At 39.1% G+C, this 16,380-nt stretch overlaps 1 protein-coding gene across 1 annotated transcript in view; it reads left to right on the plus strand.

The window, feature by feature from the left end:
• The window catches only part of SPEF2 (sperm flagellar 2), a 179,011-nt gene that overhangs the window by 34,033 nt on the left and 128,598 nt on the right, over positions 1–16,380 (plus strand). Inside the window, 3 exon segments of the mRNA XM_061187701.1 lie at positions 3,894–4,082; positions 8,169–8,356; positions 13,563–13,731. Coding sequence (XP_061043684.1) covers positions 3,894–4,082; positions 8,169–8,356; positions 13,563–13,731 — 546 coding nt within the window.

The following is a 16,380-nucleotide window of genomic DNA, read 5'->3' on the forward strand; positions in this document are numbered from 1 at the left end:
CTTTTAATTAAAAGAATTACAAATTATGAAAATTAGATGATTAAAAAGTAGATTTTAAAATAACTACCTATTTCAAGTTTCATTAACTAGCAATAGGATTTTGAACACACTTTCATTTATTTTACAAAACAGTTGTGTGTTGGCTGCTAGGTTTTTTCTTTCTATTTTTCTGCTTATAATCCATGATTGATATTTACCTAGAAAGTGGGGTGAATGAATTCTTTCTAGCTTTCCTCACTTTCAACCAGGATGCTCTTAGCGTTGATTTTTTAAGGCTCTAGCTGGAGATCTGTTCGGGGATCCTGCAACCTAAGAGACATTGAAGGAGGTCGGTGCTCTAACTAATGATATTTCCACCAAGGGAGCTCATCTCTGTGCTGCTTCTTCTCTGTGTTTGGGGAAGCTGCTACTTCTAGAACCAGGCTGGGTCATGCAGCAAGGGACCTCCGCTCCCACTGCTTCCTTCCCATTAAGTGTCCCCACCTGCCTGTGCCGCTGACCCAAGTGCCCCTGCTCCACAGTGGTGGAATGTGCCCCATGGTCTGCCTTCCCATCCATCCTACTCTCCTCCAAAGAGAAAATGGTACTTGTCAGGGTTAGCATTTCCTCTGCTTCCCTCAAGTATCTGCTGCTTTTCGGGAGCGTGACATGAATCTTGTGTCAGCCCTGGATACTTTTATTTGGCTCCATTTGCAGTGAATCTATCAGAAATGCCTCATAATATCTGCTCTAGCCTCCAAGTTGTTGCAATCTCCCTCTGGAGTTTACAGACCCTTGTTTTAGTTGGACTTATAAAGAGAGAGCCAGAGATCTGTGCTCAGGTTGCTATCTTGCCTAGTTATCCATAAAGAGATGTCATTATGTAAATGAAATGATGAGACTTAAGGTTAGAAGGATCACTTTAACTTTTTTAGAGGATAGATTCTGGAGAGGGATTGGGGGGAAGGCAAGGTAAGGAGGGGCTGATGTTGTCCACTATGGGGTGTCAATGGGCAGTGTCAATAGGTACCGAATGGAGTAGACAGTGATTTAAAACCATACATAGGAGGCAAAATAGACTACTTCTTCAAGAATTGTATTAGGGTGACAAGAGGAATGGACTTAGGATGACCTTAACATTTTAGGTCACCGAGTCATAGGTTTATAGTGTCATCAGTGGAGATGGGAAAATACTGGGGGAGGACCAGGTCTAAGGAGGAGTTAGTGAGTTTAGTTTAGGACTGGTTGAATTTAAGTACTTCATAAGCATTTAAGTGGAGACTTTCAGACCGTGAACTCTATATGGCTCCCAACTGGTAGTGTGATCATTTGGCCAGCATCTTAGCTTGTTCTTGGGATTCATTCCAGCACAACTAACTCTACCTTCCCAGAACCTTTTCTGGATTATTTCCTTGGAACTGGCATTTGAACACCAGACAGCCCCCCCATCTCTTAACTAAAAGACCCTTGAATACTTAGCTTCCACGTCTTTCCTGCCATGCCCCATTCCTCCAGGAGAGCCACTCGGGCATCTTTGGAGAATTAAAGCAATGGTATGCACCAGAGTAAGCTCCTAGCTCCAACTCATGGGAAAGGAGAGGTCTTGGCAATCAAACTGAGCATGTTTTGGACTGTGTATCTATAAGTCTTACCCAAATATGATTAAATATACTGAAAAGAGAAATGTGACTTCTCTTATTTTCTATTTTATTCGTTGCAGATGTAGACTATTTCATCGATGTTAAGGGTTAAACAGACATCTGTAGGCTGCCCTAAGCACTTAACCGTAACATATTTTTCTATGAGAAAATGTGTCCCAAATTGTAATGAAACTTTGGGGAAAAGTATATTTCTAAAACATGAACTACTTGTACAATGGAACAAAAAAAGAATATTTTCCACTCAATTTTTGGTTGCAGGTCTTAATACACTTGATGGTTCTTCATACTGAAGCTTCATATACATAGCATTGACTCAGCCATTCAACAGTAATTTCTTTTCTTTTCCTTTTTAATCATAATGTGTTGTCATCTAAGCAATAACCAAGGCATATCTGACCAACACATTTCTTCATCAGGGTCAGAATGACCAGCTCTCATCTCAACAACCAAGTTGCCTTGCCATGTAGACACAGACAAATATAGAATATATTCCAAATTCAATATAGAATTCACTTGGAATAATAAATTAAGGCTTTACTTTTAAAAAATATGGCTGTGACTATGCTTTATGTATCCCAAACCACCCCCAAAATGTGGTAGGCAGTTTGGTCTGGGCTCAGATGTATGCCTTTTGCTGGTCTTACCTGGCTTCTCTCAGATGTCTTTGGTTGGCTGGTGGGTTGGCTGAGGCTGGCTGACCTGGAAGAGTTTCATTAGTTCCAGCTGAGAAGGCTGGTGTCTCTTTTTCTATGGTTTCTCATTTTCTAGATGAGCAGAAACTGTGGTGACAGTGGCAAGGGTTGCAAGAGAATTAAGAAAGTCAGACCGCAAGTGTTTTGTTTTGTTTTATTTTTGCTAATGTCCCATTGGTGAGTTCAAGTCAGAGGTCACCCCATACCCCATATTTAAGGAGTGAAGAAATAGATTCTACTTTTTGATGGGAATATCTGCAGGATAGCATTGGAGGCTGTGGATGAAGAAAACTGAAGAATCTGTGGCCATTTTTACATTCTGCCTCACCTCCACTATTGGACCTCAAAAGAAACAAATGATTAACATTAAAGCTTCTAGAATGTTGTAACTAGATGAGACATATGTTTCAAAGTTGTTCATGATTTTATTCTTATCTGATATATTAAGAACAGAAAAAATTTCATATTTATTTTCAGTTGAATTTTATTTAATTTACACTTTTATATAATCCCCAAGTTCAAGTTTTGGTATTTTCCACAGAGTGTTATTGTTATTTGTATCTTGATTCTGAACATATATATAGTACTTCTCCCACAATCTGAAACAGTGTCACTAGTGATGCCAGATTTTCTTCCTGAACAATTCGATTGTTGAGTGTTAAATGGACAACCCCAATGTTTAGTTAGATGTTCTCCTAAGTCTTCTCCCTGGAGAACTTTAATTACCGCCTCCTTCCACATGGTGTCTCTGTTTAGACAGAGTGAGAGAGCTTGAAGATGCCTTGGAGATCATCTTCTACCCAAACCCTTCATTTCCCCTGTCAAGAAATAGGCCCAGAAAATCCAAGTTACTTGCCCAAGGCTGCAAGCCAGTTAATGGTACAGCTGGGGCTGCACTGGCAAGGGCCTCTGATTCCCCGTTTGATGCTTCTTCCACTGTTCGCTGGTTCCCCTTCGGTTCTCTTAAAATAGCCCAGGGAGCCAAGAGAGTGCATCTAGTTTCTCTCTCAGGTTACAACCACTCAGATTTTCTAAGATAAACTGTAGGTCATTTCCCCTTAACCTCTTCTCCAATCTGCCCAATCTATCATGTAGGAATTGAGATGGCCCCCCTGGGAACTAAGCAGATCTGCCGTCCTCAGCCAGACAATGTCTGCATTTGTTTTTACAACTAGTATTTATGTTAAGAGTGCAAATAGCACTATTCCAAGTTTCTGAAAACATGCTTATAAATGGAAAATTACACCCTTTGTTTATAAAACCTTGAAAAAACTTACCTAATCTATTTTGATCCGATTTTAAAGGAAGTAATAATTCATTTAGAATCAGGATTTGCAAAACCATGTGTTTCCGGATACCAAAATTATACAACTGTCGGTGGAAATTTTCATTTTTATAACTCGATTTTTGCCATGTTCAAATTTAAATCAAATAGCAGAATATCAATTCTGCAGGTGAATACTATGCCTTTTACACATGGTTTACGTGTAGGCTTCTCAGCCCAGTGGGAAATGTGGACATCACCTTGACAAATGATTGGCTCTCGCAATGGTGTTTCCAGGAGGCTTATCGGGAGGAGCAGCTCATCAACCGGCTGATGCGACAGTCCCAGCAGGAGCGCAGGATCGCCGTGCAGCTCATGCACGTTCGGCACGAAAAGGAAGTTTTACGGCAAAACAGAATTTTCAGAGAAAAACAATATGAGGAAAGACGGCTTAAAGACTTCCAGGATGCTCTCGATCGAGAAGCGGTAAACAATATATCCCTTAAAAACCTTCCTAAGGTTACTTTTGATCCTTCCTACCAAGTCAAGGTAAACAAGGCTGCGTTTAGATGCCAATCATTTAATGAGTTAATTTTTTGTATGATCTCTCTGTTATCTCCCCTGACGGCACACATAGCATCTACATACTATACTCTCTCCCTTTACTCTTGGTTCTACAAATATTTTATTCTCACCATCAGTCCTTATGTCCACATCTCTCTGGTCATTTCTGTTGTCTGCAGCTCTCCAGTAGATTCCTCAAGAACAGCTCACGGGAACAATATTCCCTGAGCGCTTGCATATTGATAACAGCATGTGCCTTTTATACTCGTCAGTTTTGCTGTATATAAAATCCTAAGTTCACATTTTCTTTCCTTGAATATCTTAAATACATTATTCCATTTTCTTCAGGTATAAAGTGTGCTGTCAAAAAAAAAGAATGATAATCTAAATTTTGTTTCCTTGAGTCATTACTCTTGTTTTCTAGACGCATAAAGGACTTTCTTTTTCTTTAAAGTCCACTAAGTTCACTGGAATGTTATTGGTGTTCATTATTCTAAGTGAATGCTATTTTCAGGCAGTGAGAGCACTTTCAAGCTGCCTGCTTTTGATAAGACACCATTAGTCTTTAATAAGCAATTCCTTGCTTTCTGGTAAAACAAGATTTCCCAGGCCCATACTGTACTATTCCTTCCTCAGAACTAGAACAAGACACTTTTCTAGGGTACCCTGGTTCCCTGTAGCTGAGAATGGTTACAGAAGCCAAGATTTGGGTGCCAGGTGTGCTCTTGGCCACCATGGTATCATTGTGCCTAGGCCCTTTATAACTCTGAAAATCAAATTATCTAATCTTTTAGTTATTTGAGATATTAACATTTTCCTTATCTTTATATGTACAGTTCTAATAACCAAAATAGATTTATTTTATCAAGGGATTTATATGAATCACTTCTTGTCTTTTTCCTCTTGGGGTGGTTTCAGATTTATTCAGTCTGTTAAGCCAGATTTGATTGAAGAAATATAAAGCTCATATGAGTGGCATTTTAGATAGCCTGTCTTTACTGCCATAAAATATTCATAAAACCAGGCTAAGCAGAAGAGAAAACCTTACAGAAAATAGGAAGGCAATGCTTTATTTATCAGCATCATGGTTTCCACTGTGATATTCCATGAAAGTGAAACACATTTTTTTGCCAAAATTATGCAATTTTGAGAAATGTCATTCGGAAAGTACAGTATTCTCCGGAGTCAGGAAAATGGTGCTTTTGCCTTTGTAGAACAGACATAGCCAAAACGTTAGGAGTAGAGTGGGGAGCCATACCCCATGAATTTGACCTGCATGATCTCAAGTGTCTTTAATAGCTGAATTATCTGGATAATTGTTTCATCTCTCTTTTTTGACAAGAGTAAACTTGAATGAATTGAGTGGCATTTGCCTACATTAGAAATAAGTGCCTGTTTGCTAAATATGTTTGCTTCACAAGCCCAGTTAATTCAGTGCAAAATAGTAAAGCACCCGTCTCAGAGCAGGACGGGTCTCACTGTGATGAGAAGCATGACCTGTTCTTTCCTTACCTGGGCTTGGACTCACTTCAGAGGATTGGGGCACTCGGTCTGCTAGAGCCTCAGAGGCCAGAATTGTGAGGCTCTGAAGCCCCTGAAAAAAAGTTACACAATTACCTTTTCCCAAAGCTGAGGTATCTGCTTGTCGGGCACCCCTCCCCATGAGATGGCCTGATTTCACAGTTTGAATGCATCACGTCCTCCAGCAGGAGTGGTTCCTAAGTACTTAGGCTGGTTCCTAAGTAAGGAGGGAGGAGGAGAGGGAGAAAGGCAAAGAGAACTTCATGTTTTTCACCATCAGGTGTTTTTGTTTGTTTGGTTTGGTTTTTAGGTTAAATCTGCTGATCTCTTTTTTGAAGGCAAATGGTCATCTATTCTATATTAATTAAAAACGGTTGCCGATTTCAAATTTCAGTGCCACCTACTATTATTCACAGTAATTCATTGCAATAGCATTTAACGCTTGTGAGCATTCACTCTGAGTCCAGCATTGAGCTACGTTCATTACATGCATTATAATTCTCACAGCACCATTTGGCAGTGGATACTGTTCTTGTGTACATTTCATCTGTCAGGAAGCTGAAACTCAGAGAGCTCAAAGTTGCACAGCTTGGTGGTGTGGCCCTAGCACGACTTGGTGGTGTGGCCCTAGCACAGCTTGGTGGTGTGGCCCTAGCACAGCTTGGTGGTGTGGCCCTAGCACGACTTGGTGGTGTGGCCCTAGCACAGCTTGGTGGTGTGGCCCTAGCACAGCGGTTCTCAGAGGCTAAAGTCCAGGCTCATCACCGCTGAGAGTTACTAGCTCCCACAGACTTCTTTTTCCTTTTCCTTCTTTCTTTATTTAGGGCTACAAGCCACTTTGCTGTAACGGGACTGGAAATTGTGGTGGGTGTAGCACGGGGGATGGGGAGCGGGTAGAAATAGCAGACTCCATGGCTAAAAAGAAGGAAGAAGGCCTGGAAGGAGAGACGGAGCAGGGAGGGAGGGAGAGAACACTGGGAGAAAGCTGCTCCATTCCTGCAGGGGGTGTTCTTGGGCTCCCGTCAAGGTTTTGGTTCTGTGGCATCTTAAATATTTCCACATGCTTTCCAGGCACTCAGTAGTAAACCAGCCTCACAACCCATTTCACTGGCTCGCTTCGTAATTTCTCATCTGGCTGCTCCTACTCTCTCAGATTCCTCTTCCCTCTGAACTCTTCACACTTCATGAAGCATGCCGTAAGGCTCTGTACTCAAACTGGATGCTTTCTCCATGAAAACAGGGCCTACAAAACAATACAACAATAACAAATTCTGGTGTCATTCCTGAACGTGCCAAATGTACAGAATCAACCTCAGAGGTCACCCAGACCAACTTCTTTCCCAACAAAAATAAAGCAAACTAACAAAATAAAACAACAATAACAAACCAAATGAAGCTTCCATTTGGTTCAGTGGACAGTAGCAGCCCACGGTCACGCATTTAGTTACTTGTGAATAGTATCATAGGTATTTGCTCTGACAGTTAATTTCTGTTCATGCCAAGTCTTTTGACCATCCCCGCTTCACAGAGAGGAAGTGGAGACATAGGGAAGCTCCGATTTGGCCAAGGTCCCGCAGCTAGTACTTGACACCTGTACAAGCTGAGGCCTGAATTCGAGCACAGCTCTGCCAGACCCATGTTTACCGCCATCGTACACTTGTTGGGTTAAGTTTCAGGAGGCAGCTCTTGTTTCTGGAGCACGTTAGCACAGGATAGAATTTCTCAAGGAATTGGTATAACTGTTTGAAAAGCAACATTTGGTCATGCCAAGTTTGACCTTTGTACTTAGTGTGAAGAGTGGGTTCCCTAAACAAAATAATAGTGCAAAGCAGACAGAGGGTAATGCCAAACTATTTAAGTATTTTCTTACTTTCTGCAGAAATACATGTCTCTATGAATGAATTTTATCTATTTATTAAGGCTGTAACAGCAGAAGGTTTTGTTGTCTAAACACATTTAACATTTGTTGGCAAATGTGTTACATTCTCAAGCCAGTATAATCAGGGAATTTCCAAAATATTTTCTAAGTATAAATCAGTATCCTAGAAGTCTCCCACTAAAAGACATAGGGCATTGGCCAGAGCAGATGTGTCAGGTTAAGGCTCCTGAGATGGGTACAAAGGAGCCAGCTATGCTTGCCTGTTTCTCTGTGATCCCCAACTCTATTTGCAGTCCATGAACTCAGGACTTCTTTTTAAACACTTCAGATCCAATTTATCATTAATCCACATAGCACACTTTTCTCTGTACTGGGTTTTGCTGATAACATAAGCTAAGGGTGGGATATTTCCAATATTGTCTTTGCCATCACACTCAGTACTTAATGTATTAAGGAGAAAGTGCTCTCTCATGATTTATTTTTTCCTGATATAAAAGGAAGTTTCATTCTATTTAGAGATTTTTTTTTGGCTATTGAAATGATGACATTATTTCTACTTGAATCATTGCCCAATTACAGTGACTTAAAAATATGTCTTTGCTTCTTAGGCTTTGGCCAGACAAGCCAAGATTGATTTTGAAGAACAAGCCCTCAGAGTTAAGGAAATTCATGAGCAGATTGCCGTGGAAAGGGTTCAAGCTCATTACAAAAAGCATTATTCAATATGTGCAGAAATTTTGGATCAAATCCTTGATTTGTCCACTAAAGTGGCGGACTATCGAATGTTGACAAATAAGTAAGTGTTGTTTTTTACTACAGTAGTTAATACAATAGAGACACCACAGCAAACGAGAAAAAGGTAAGATTGTGATGTAGGCACTAAGTTGATAAGTAAAGAGAGGTAACAATGTTTTGTGAAATGAAGACTAAGACTTGGGGTCCAGGATACCTTGATTACAGACTTAATTCACCCAATGACTAGCCTGATTTAAGGTGTATTTATGTCTTTTAACATTTAAACTTTATGTGTAACTTCTCTATAATTTACAAAGACAGCTATGATAATTTATTTGAAACACTAGGAACTTCCTAGAAGACAGGAATTACTTAAAGATTATTTTACTAATCATTAAATAGATTTTCATTGCACCTTCTTTCTAAAAGGAGTCAACCTATTTGTAAGGAAACATTTAACAATACAAAAAAAGATTAAGAATATGCCAAAATAAGAACAAAGGATGGGAGTTCCCTTGTGGCCTAGTGGTTAGGGTTCCAGGCTTTCACTGCCGTGGCCTGGGTTCAATCCCTGACTGGGGAACTGAGATCCCGCAAGCTGCATGGTGCGACCAATAAAAAAAGAAGAAAAAGAAAATTCAAATAAAGTAGAAAGTTAAAAACAAGGAATACATGAAAACACAGTTATACCGGTACCAGTAGATTTGCCAGATACTGCAACTGAGCTGCAAATTTTATCTGAGCTTCCAGGTGGCCAAAGCAAAAAGGGCAACACAGTTTGTCCTATGATTTCTGTTTTCCATTCTAGTTCTTTACAAAATACAAAACTTTTCTTGGTCCTCAGTTTAGAATAATGATTTTCTCATGTGGCCCCACCTAAGGTATAATGAGCAGTGTAGTAGATCTGGTGGAGAATGACCTCAGCATTCTGGCATCTGGCTTCAGAGACCTATTTCTTGTGATGTCCTTTCCTGGAAGCTGAAGGGAATGACATCACAACAGATCTCAGTGAAAGCATCTCTGCAAGGACAAGGATAAGTCACTCCACTTAAAGTTTTGACCTCTAATATTACCCAGACTGAGATTTCTTGAGAACCCACAGTGAAAATAATGAAAGCCACATGATATTCAGGGTCAGATAGAAGATGGGTAAACCATCCCATCACCCCTGGACTTGATAGGAGCTTTCTCCACAGCTCTCACCCCAACAGCTATATTTCTGATGTACTGCCATATAAAAACTACTAAATGAAATAACATAATGATGAGGACAGTTTGAAGATAAAACTATAAGGGTACAAGATTGAGAAAAGAAAATAAATAAGACTAAAAATTGAAATGAATTCAAGAGTAAATGTTTAAAAATACTTTTCAGATTAATATAAATTCAAAAGTTCAGAAATTATAAGAATAAAACTGTGAGGAAGGCAATCTATAAAAGAGTTAAAAAGGAAAGGTGATACAATGCATTATAATGGTAAAAAAATAGATTAAATTACAGAAGATAAATATAGTGGATTTAAATATAAAAACGTAACACAAGATAATTCAGAGGGGAAAAAAGTACAGATTGATTTCCCTAAACAAATAAAGGCTCATAATTCCAAATTAAAACATAAATGCAAATCCCATTCTGCTCTGGGAAAATGGAGTAGAATGCGTTTTTCCCTATTCTTCCCACTAAGTACAATGACAAGCCCTGAACATTGTGTGTGAAACAAACATAAGAAGACTCTGAAGATGGACAGAAGAAGTGAGACTGGCTGGGGACCTCAGGACACAGTGGTGAGCTTCCTGGGTTCTCCTTGTCCTCACACATCCCAGATTGGAACTGAATATTCTGGCAACAGACATGCCAGTGGTGTCGACAAAAATAGCCCCAACAGAAGCCTGCTGTCTCTAGTCAAAGAACCAGTTAAGGAGCAGCCTAGCAAGATGGAAAACTTTTAGACAATAACCACTCTTCCCCAAATACCACACACACTCACAAAAATGTAGCCCCATTCCCACCCGTGCCAGCAAAGGCCAAATAGAGAGCCTGTCTTCCACCCTCACAAGGCTGTAACGAGGGACCTCTGGGACACCACAAGGGTGGTGTCCCAGAGGCCAAGTAGGAAGCATGGACTTCCACCCCGACCTGGCAGTACTGGCCACTCCTCCCCTCCCTACTGGGGCGGTGTTAGAGGAGCCTAGGGAGGGTCAGGACTTTCACCATCGCCCAGTGGTCACAAGGCCACCCGCACTGCAGTGGAGACCATGTGGAGGGCCAGAACTGCTACCTTCTCCTGCAGTAACAAGGATGCCCTCCCCTCAGGTGGTGAGGAAGGCCACGTGAGGACTTCTGTCCACACCTGCCAGTAACACGATGGCCTCTTCTCTTTCCCTTGCCTGAGCAACGTCAGAAAAAAAACACCTAGAACAGAAGGTTTATGCAAGATTCAGAGTCTTGCAACATAATCCGCAAATGTGCAGACTTCAATAACAACTCATTCATCATACCAAGAACCAGGAAGAGCTCAAACTGAATGTAAAAACTGAGTATATAAAATTAAAGTTCTAGAGGTATTGGTATCATAAACTTTTAAGGGAGCTTTTATTAATACTTTGAAATTTTAAGTGTCTAAAAAGGCAATATATAGATGCTTATATATGGGTTGAATCATGTCCCCCCAGAAAGATATGTTAAAGTTCTAATCCCCCATACCTCAGAGTGTAACCTTATTTGGAAATAGTCATTACTGATAGATTAGTTAAAATAAGGTCATACTCATGTAGGATGGGACCTTAATTAAATATGACTGGTGTCCTTATAAGAAGTAGAGAGGAGACACACAGGGAGGACACCATGTGACAACGACGGGTCATGAAGCTGCCAGTCAGAGAATGCCAGAGATCCCCATGACACCAGCCTGGGAGAGCCTGGAAAGAAGACTGTGGGAAAAGGATTCCTCAAATCCCAGTTCCATGAATGCTTCTGTTGGGAGAGGTCGTGGAGATAGTCCCAGTAGCACTGGCTGGGGGCCAGCATGAAAGGAATCAGATGGTAACCAGCTGTCCTAGAAGTATTATTTCTATGTCAAATAGGTGACCTAAAAATCCCCTTACAGAGCGCAACTTATTAGTAAGTTGAGGACCTCCTGTGTGTATTGAGTTTGACTAATATAATATTTCACAGACTCATATATAGTCTGCCTTTTATTACTCTATAAATCCTGCTTCGTGAAAATTAATATTGAGAATATATTGGTTATATGAAGCCATTTTTATTTTAATGAAAAAATACAAAAAATTTTAAAGTTCCAGAGGTATTGATACCCTAAACTTTGAAGGGGTCTTTTACTTTGAAATTATAAGTATCTTTTACTTGCAACTGAATACAATGATTACGCGTATATGTTAAGATCTTTTTAGTCTACACTACTAACAGTCGAGATAAACTCACATTATTCTCCCTATGTACTTCCCTAAACAAGATGTTATCAATATATATTTCTTTCTAAAGCACAAGGATATTCTTGGTATCAGCCTACTTACATGAACTGACTTTTGTTAAGACTGCTCCTTAATAAAATAATTGATATTCAGATAATAGAATATTAATTCAGTAATTGCAACATTAAGTTTTGGACAATATATAAGTTGTTAATCATTTACTTCACCATAGGAGCCAATGCCATTTCAATAATTCTGATGTTAGAATTTTTCTATGTGGGACTTCCCTGGTGGCGCAGTGGTTAAGAATCTGACTGCCAGTACAGGGAACACGGGTTCGAACCCTGGTCCGGGAAGATCCCACATGCCGCGGAGCAACTAAGCCCATGCGCCACAACTACTGAGCCTGCGCTCTAGAGCCCGTGCTCTAGAGCCCGTGCTCTGCAACAAGAGAAGCTACCACAGTGAGAAGCCCCTGCACCGCAACGAAGACTAGCCCCTGCTCATGGCAACTAGAGAAAGCCAGCACGCAGCAACGAAGACCCAGACCCAACGCAGCCAAAAATAAACAGATAAACAAATAAATAAACAAACAAAAAAACCCAGAAAAAAACAAATAGGACTTTATCTTTTAAAACAGAATTTTTCTATGCCTAAGCTATTAATTTCTAAACTTCATATCTCTATAAATTAATCTTTAACGAATATAAATATTTTATTAATGGAAAGCAATGATTATATTTGAAGTTCACATTTAATCGAAATACTACTTTATTATTGTAGAGAAACATACATAACATAAAATGCATCATTTTAACCGTTTTTAAGTGGTTTTCAACCATTTATGAGTTCACTGGCATTAGGTACAGTCACACTGCTGTGCAACCATCCCCACCATCCACCTCCAGAACTTTTTCATCATCCCAAACTGAAGTGCTGTACCCATTAAATACAATAATAACTCCCCATTCCCCTTCCCTCCAGCCCTGCTAACCTCTGTTCTACTTTCTGTCTCTATGAATTTGTCTGTTTTAGGGTCCTCATGTAAGTGGAATCATACAATATTTGCCCTTTTGTGTCTGGCTTATTTCATTTAGTATAATGTCTTCAAGGTTTATCCATGTTGTAGCATGTATCAGAATGAAATACAACTTTTTAAGTTGCAATTTCAAGCTTTAGTCCCACTATTTTTAGAGAAATGCATCTGAATCATGTCAGGCTCTTTCCTTCCTTTGCACATTTTGTTCCTCTTGGAACTACTTTCCCATCACTCTGTCCTGATTACCAAGTCATTCATCTGACTTAAATAGAAAAAGTACTGAAAAATAATTGCACAGATTACCAAACGTGCAATGACAATAAGACTACCATAACATTAGATTTTTTTTCTGTTACAAATTATTTGAAAATATGTAAACCAACTGTCATCTTAAAGAGGCCTTGGAAAGTATTCAGTCTGTTCATTTTGCATAGGAGGACACTGATATTGGAGCATTTAACTGATTTCCAAAGCTTGCACAGCCATTTAGTATCACAGCCGGAAATCAAAGAACCTAAGTTTTGTGATAGTTGTCAGTATTTTTAGATATATTGTGCTTTCAGTGCACAGTCAAAGAAAATTTGAAGAACCAATGGCTTTAGTAACATTTATTCATTCAAACCTACTAAGTTTCAGCCATTTTACGGCTATTAGAAATGTCATAGTAAGAGGAACCTCTGACCTCAAATAGCAGATCCTGGTGAATGAACATGGTAATAGAAAGACTAAGATTTAAGATGTGTATTTAACTAACCATTGATTCCTCTCGACCTTTTTTTCTTCTTTTTTGCTGTAGCCTGATTCCATATAAGTTGATGCATGATTGGAAGGAACTGTTTTTTAATGGAAAGCCCATATATGAGCAAGCATCTCTTAAACATCTGCCAGCTAAGCTCTCTGCAGAACAGCTTATAGAACTGGAGAAAAGGGACTTGCTAGATAACAATGATTATGAAGAATATAAGGTACCTACTGATGTGGAATAATTAAAGAGAATGCAACATAATAAATAGTGTTGCTTTAGCATTAATTTTGTGATATTATTTCTTTTCATCTCTACTAATAAAACTGGGCATTTTATGTTTGCATTTTCCCTTGGTTTAATTTGTATTTATAGTACTAACTTTTAAATACCTAACCTATTCATAATCTATTATCTGTTACTTCCAGTAATACTAGAGGGTGGTCTGAAAAAAAATTACACATAATGCAATAGGTAGATTTCAGAATTTTAAAGTTTTTAATTGTTCATTAGCAATTTTCTTTGTGTGAGCTGTCTACCTTTGCTTCAAAACCCCTGGTTAAATGTATTTTTCTAGTAATTTATCTAAATAGCATATTGTTTTTGGAGGAAAATGGAAGAAGAGGAGGTCTGAGTTTTCCAAGTAGCATAGATGCAAACAAAATTTTATTCAATGAGTTTTTTAAAGGTATGGGGTGCCAACTGTGCTTCTTAGAAGAGCTGCTGAAAAACCTTTGGGGTAAGCACACCAAGGTCCCATTATTGGCACTGCCAACTGCTAACTGTGAGACCTTAGGTGGCCAGTCCCTTAAGTGCTAAGAGTCTCGGTTTCACGATATATGAAATGGGGATAATAATATGACTACCTTATTTTGTTGTTGTGAAACTTATTTAAGATAATATGTGTTAAACACTTAACCAAGTGCACTGAGTGTTGGATGCAAAGAATATGTACCAGTTTCTTTCCTCACCACCCTGCCCTCCCTACCCCACTTCACCTCACCTTTAGTGGGAAAGATGTGAAATGAATGGCTATGGGATAGAAGTTCTGGGTAGATCATCAGCAATGGGGTAAAGAATAAGGCTTTTAATTATTAGAAATATTATTGAATGAGTTTCAGAAGAGTAGTAAATGCAACATGAAAAAAAGAAAAGATGGGACTTCCCTGGCAGTGCAGTGGTTAAGAACCTGCCTGCCAATGCAGGAGACACGGGTTCGAGCCCTGGTCTGGGAAGATCCCCCATGCCACGGAGCAACCAAGCCCGTGTACCACAACTACTGAGCCTGCACTCTAGAGTCTGCAAGCCACAACTACTGAGCCCGCGTGCCACAACTACTGAAGCCCACACGCCTAGAGCCCGTGCTCCGCAACAAGAGAAGCCACCGCAATGACAAGCCCACGCACCACAACGAAGAGTAGCCCCCGCTCACCACAACTAGAGAAAACCCATGCGCAGCAATGAAGACCCAATGCAGCCAAAAATAAATAAATAAATTTTTAAAAAAAGAAAAGATGATTTGACCCAATCATCTGCTGGTATTTAGCAAATACTCAATGTTTGTTGAAAGGATTCACGAATAAAATGAATGAACGACAATGAACAGGGCAAAGTGTAAAATAGCACTAATATGTAACTATTGAAGAAGACAAGCTTATTTTAAAAAGAAGGAAAGAAAATGAGATTATGAGAAACTAAACGTACACCATATTTTAATTGGATGAATCTATATTTGGATCACTAAAATAATTATTATTTATTAAGGATTGGCCAGAACCTTACGGGATATATGTGCATATTTATTTTGCATGGTCGTAGAATATTCTAGATCTAGTATGTCAACCTAAAGTACAACGCTACATAATAAAATGCTTTGACAGTGTCAAACTATGTGAAGGCATTTCTTTCCACTGTAAATTCAAAAGTCATTTTACTTGACAGATTTTGCTGATTCATGAAATATTTATTTCTGAGTTATTTCTTAACCAGCTCTATCTTGTTGCTTTCATAAATCAGGAGACCTGGTAGTCTGCAGCTTAGCAAAGATTTGTCTTTTTAACTATTTTCTTGTTTGGGAAATTGTTACCACAGGAACATGCTTGTCTCACCCACATCCTGAAGCAGCAGGTACGTTTCTTTTGCAAGAAATTATAAACATTTTTTAGGAGTACGTGGACGTCTGGTAATGCAGTTTATTTTGTTTATGGCCTTTGCTGTTGTCCTAGAAGTGAATATTACCTTAGGATTTCTGATATGTGTTTATATGCTGTGTTCATTTTGACTACATGATGGAAAATATACCACATACAGGTGTTAGCATATACTGTAACTATCCTATTATCATTCCCTATTATTAGAGCTTTTGTCTCTTCAGATACTTGTTAAATGTTTTGCATTTAAGTAAAAAATAAATGTCTCAACTTGGAAAATACATTATCTGGCTTAAATAGTCTTTCACAACAGGCAGAGGATCAACACATCTGGCTTAATAAACGTGAAACAGTTTTAGCAAAGTGCTAACTTTGCTCAGGATTTTTAATCCGTCAAGCAAACACGTAGCTTAGAAATTGATCTTCAAAAAGTTTACATTCTTAGCATATTTTATTAATGCCTGTACCCACCATCCGTGTAGAACTGATGCTTCCTGGTTTTGAGATCATATTTTTAAAGCTCTGTTAGAGTAAGCTATCATATTTAAAATTTTTAAATATCACACCTAGAAACTGGCATAAAAACAAAATTTTGCTCATGTCCATGTCATATATAGCTGCCAAAAATTTGACATTATTTCCCAATCATCATACTCTCTTTATAGACTGGCTACATGTGAGAGAGCTGTAGCCCAGGAATGGTGTGGCCAAAACTATCATTT

This window comes from Eubalaena glacialis, chromosome 4 (assembly GCF_028564815.1).
Source record: "Eubalaena glacialis isolate mEubGla1 chromosome 4, mEubGla1.1.hap2.+ XY, whole genome shotgun sequence".
Classification (NCBI taxonomy): domain Eukaryota; kingdom Metazoa; phylum Chordata; class Mammalia; order Artiodactyla; family Balaenidae; genus Eubalaena; species Eubalaena glacialis.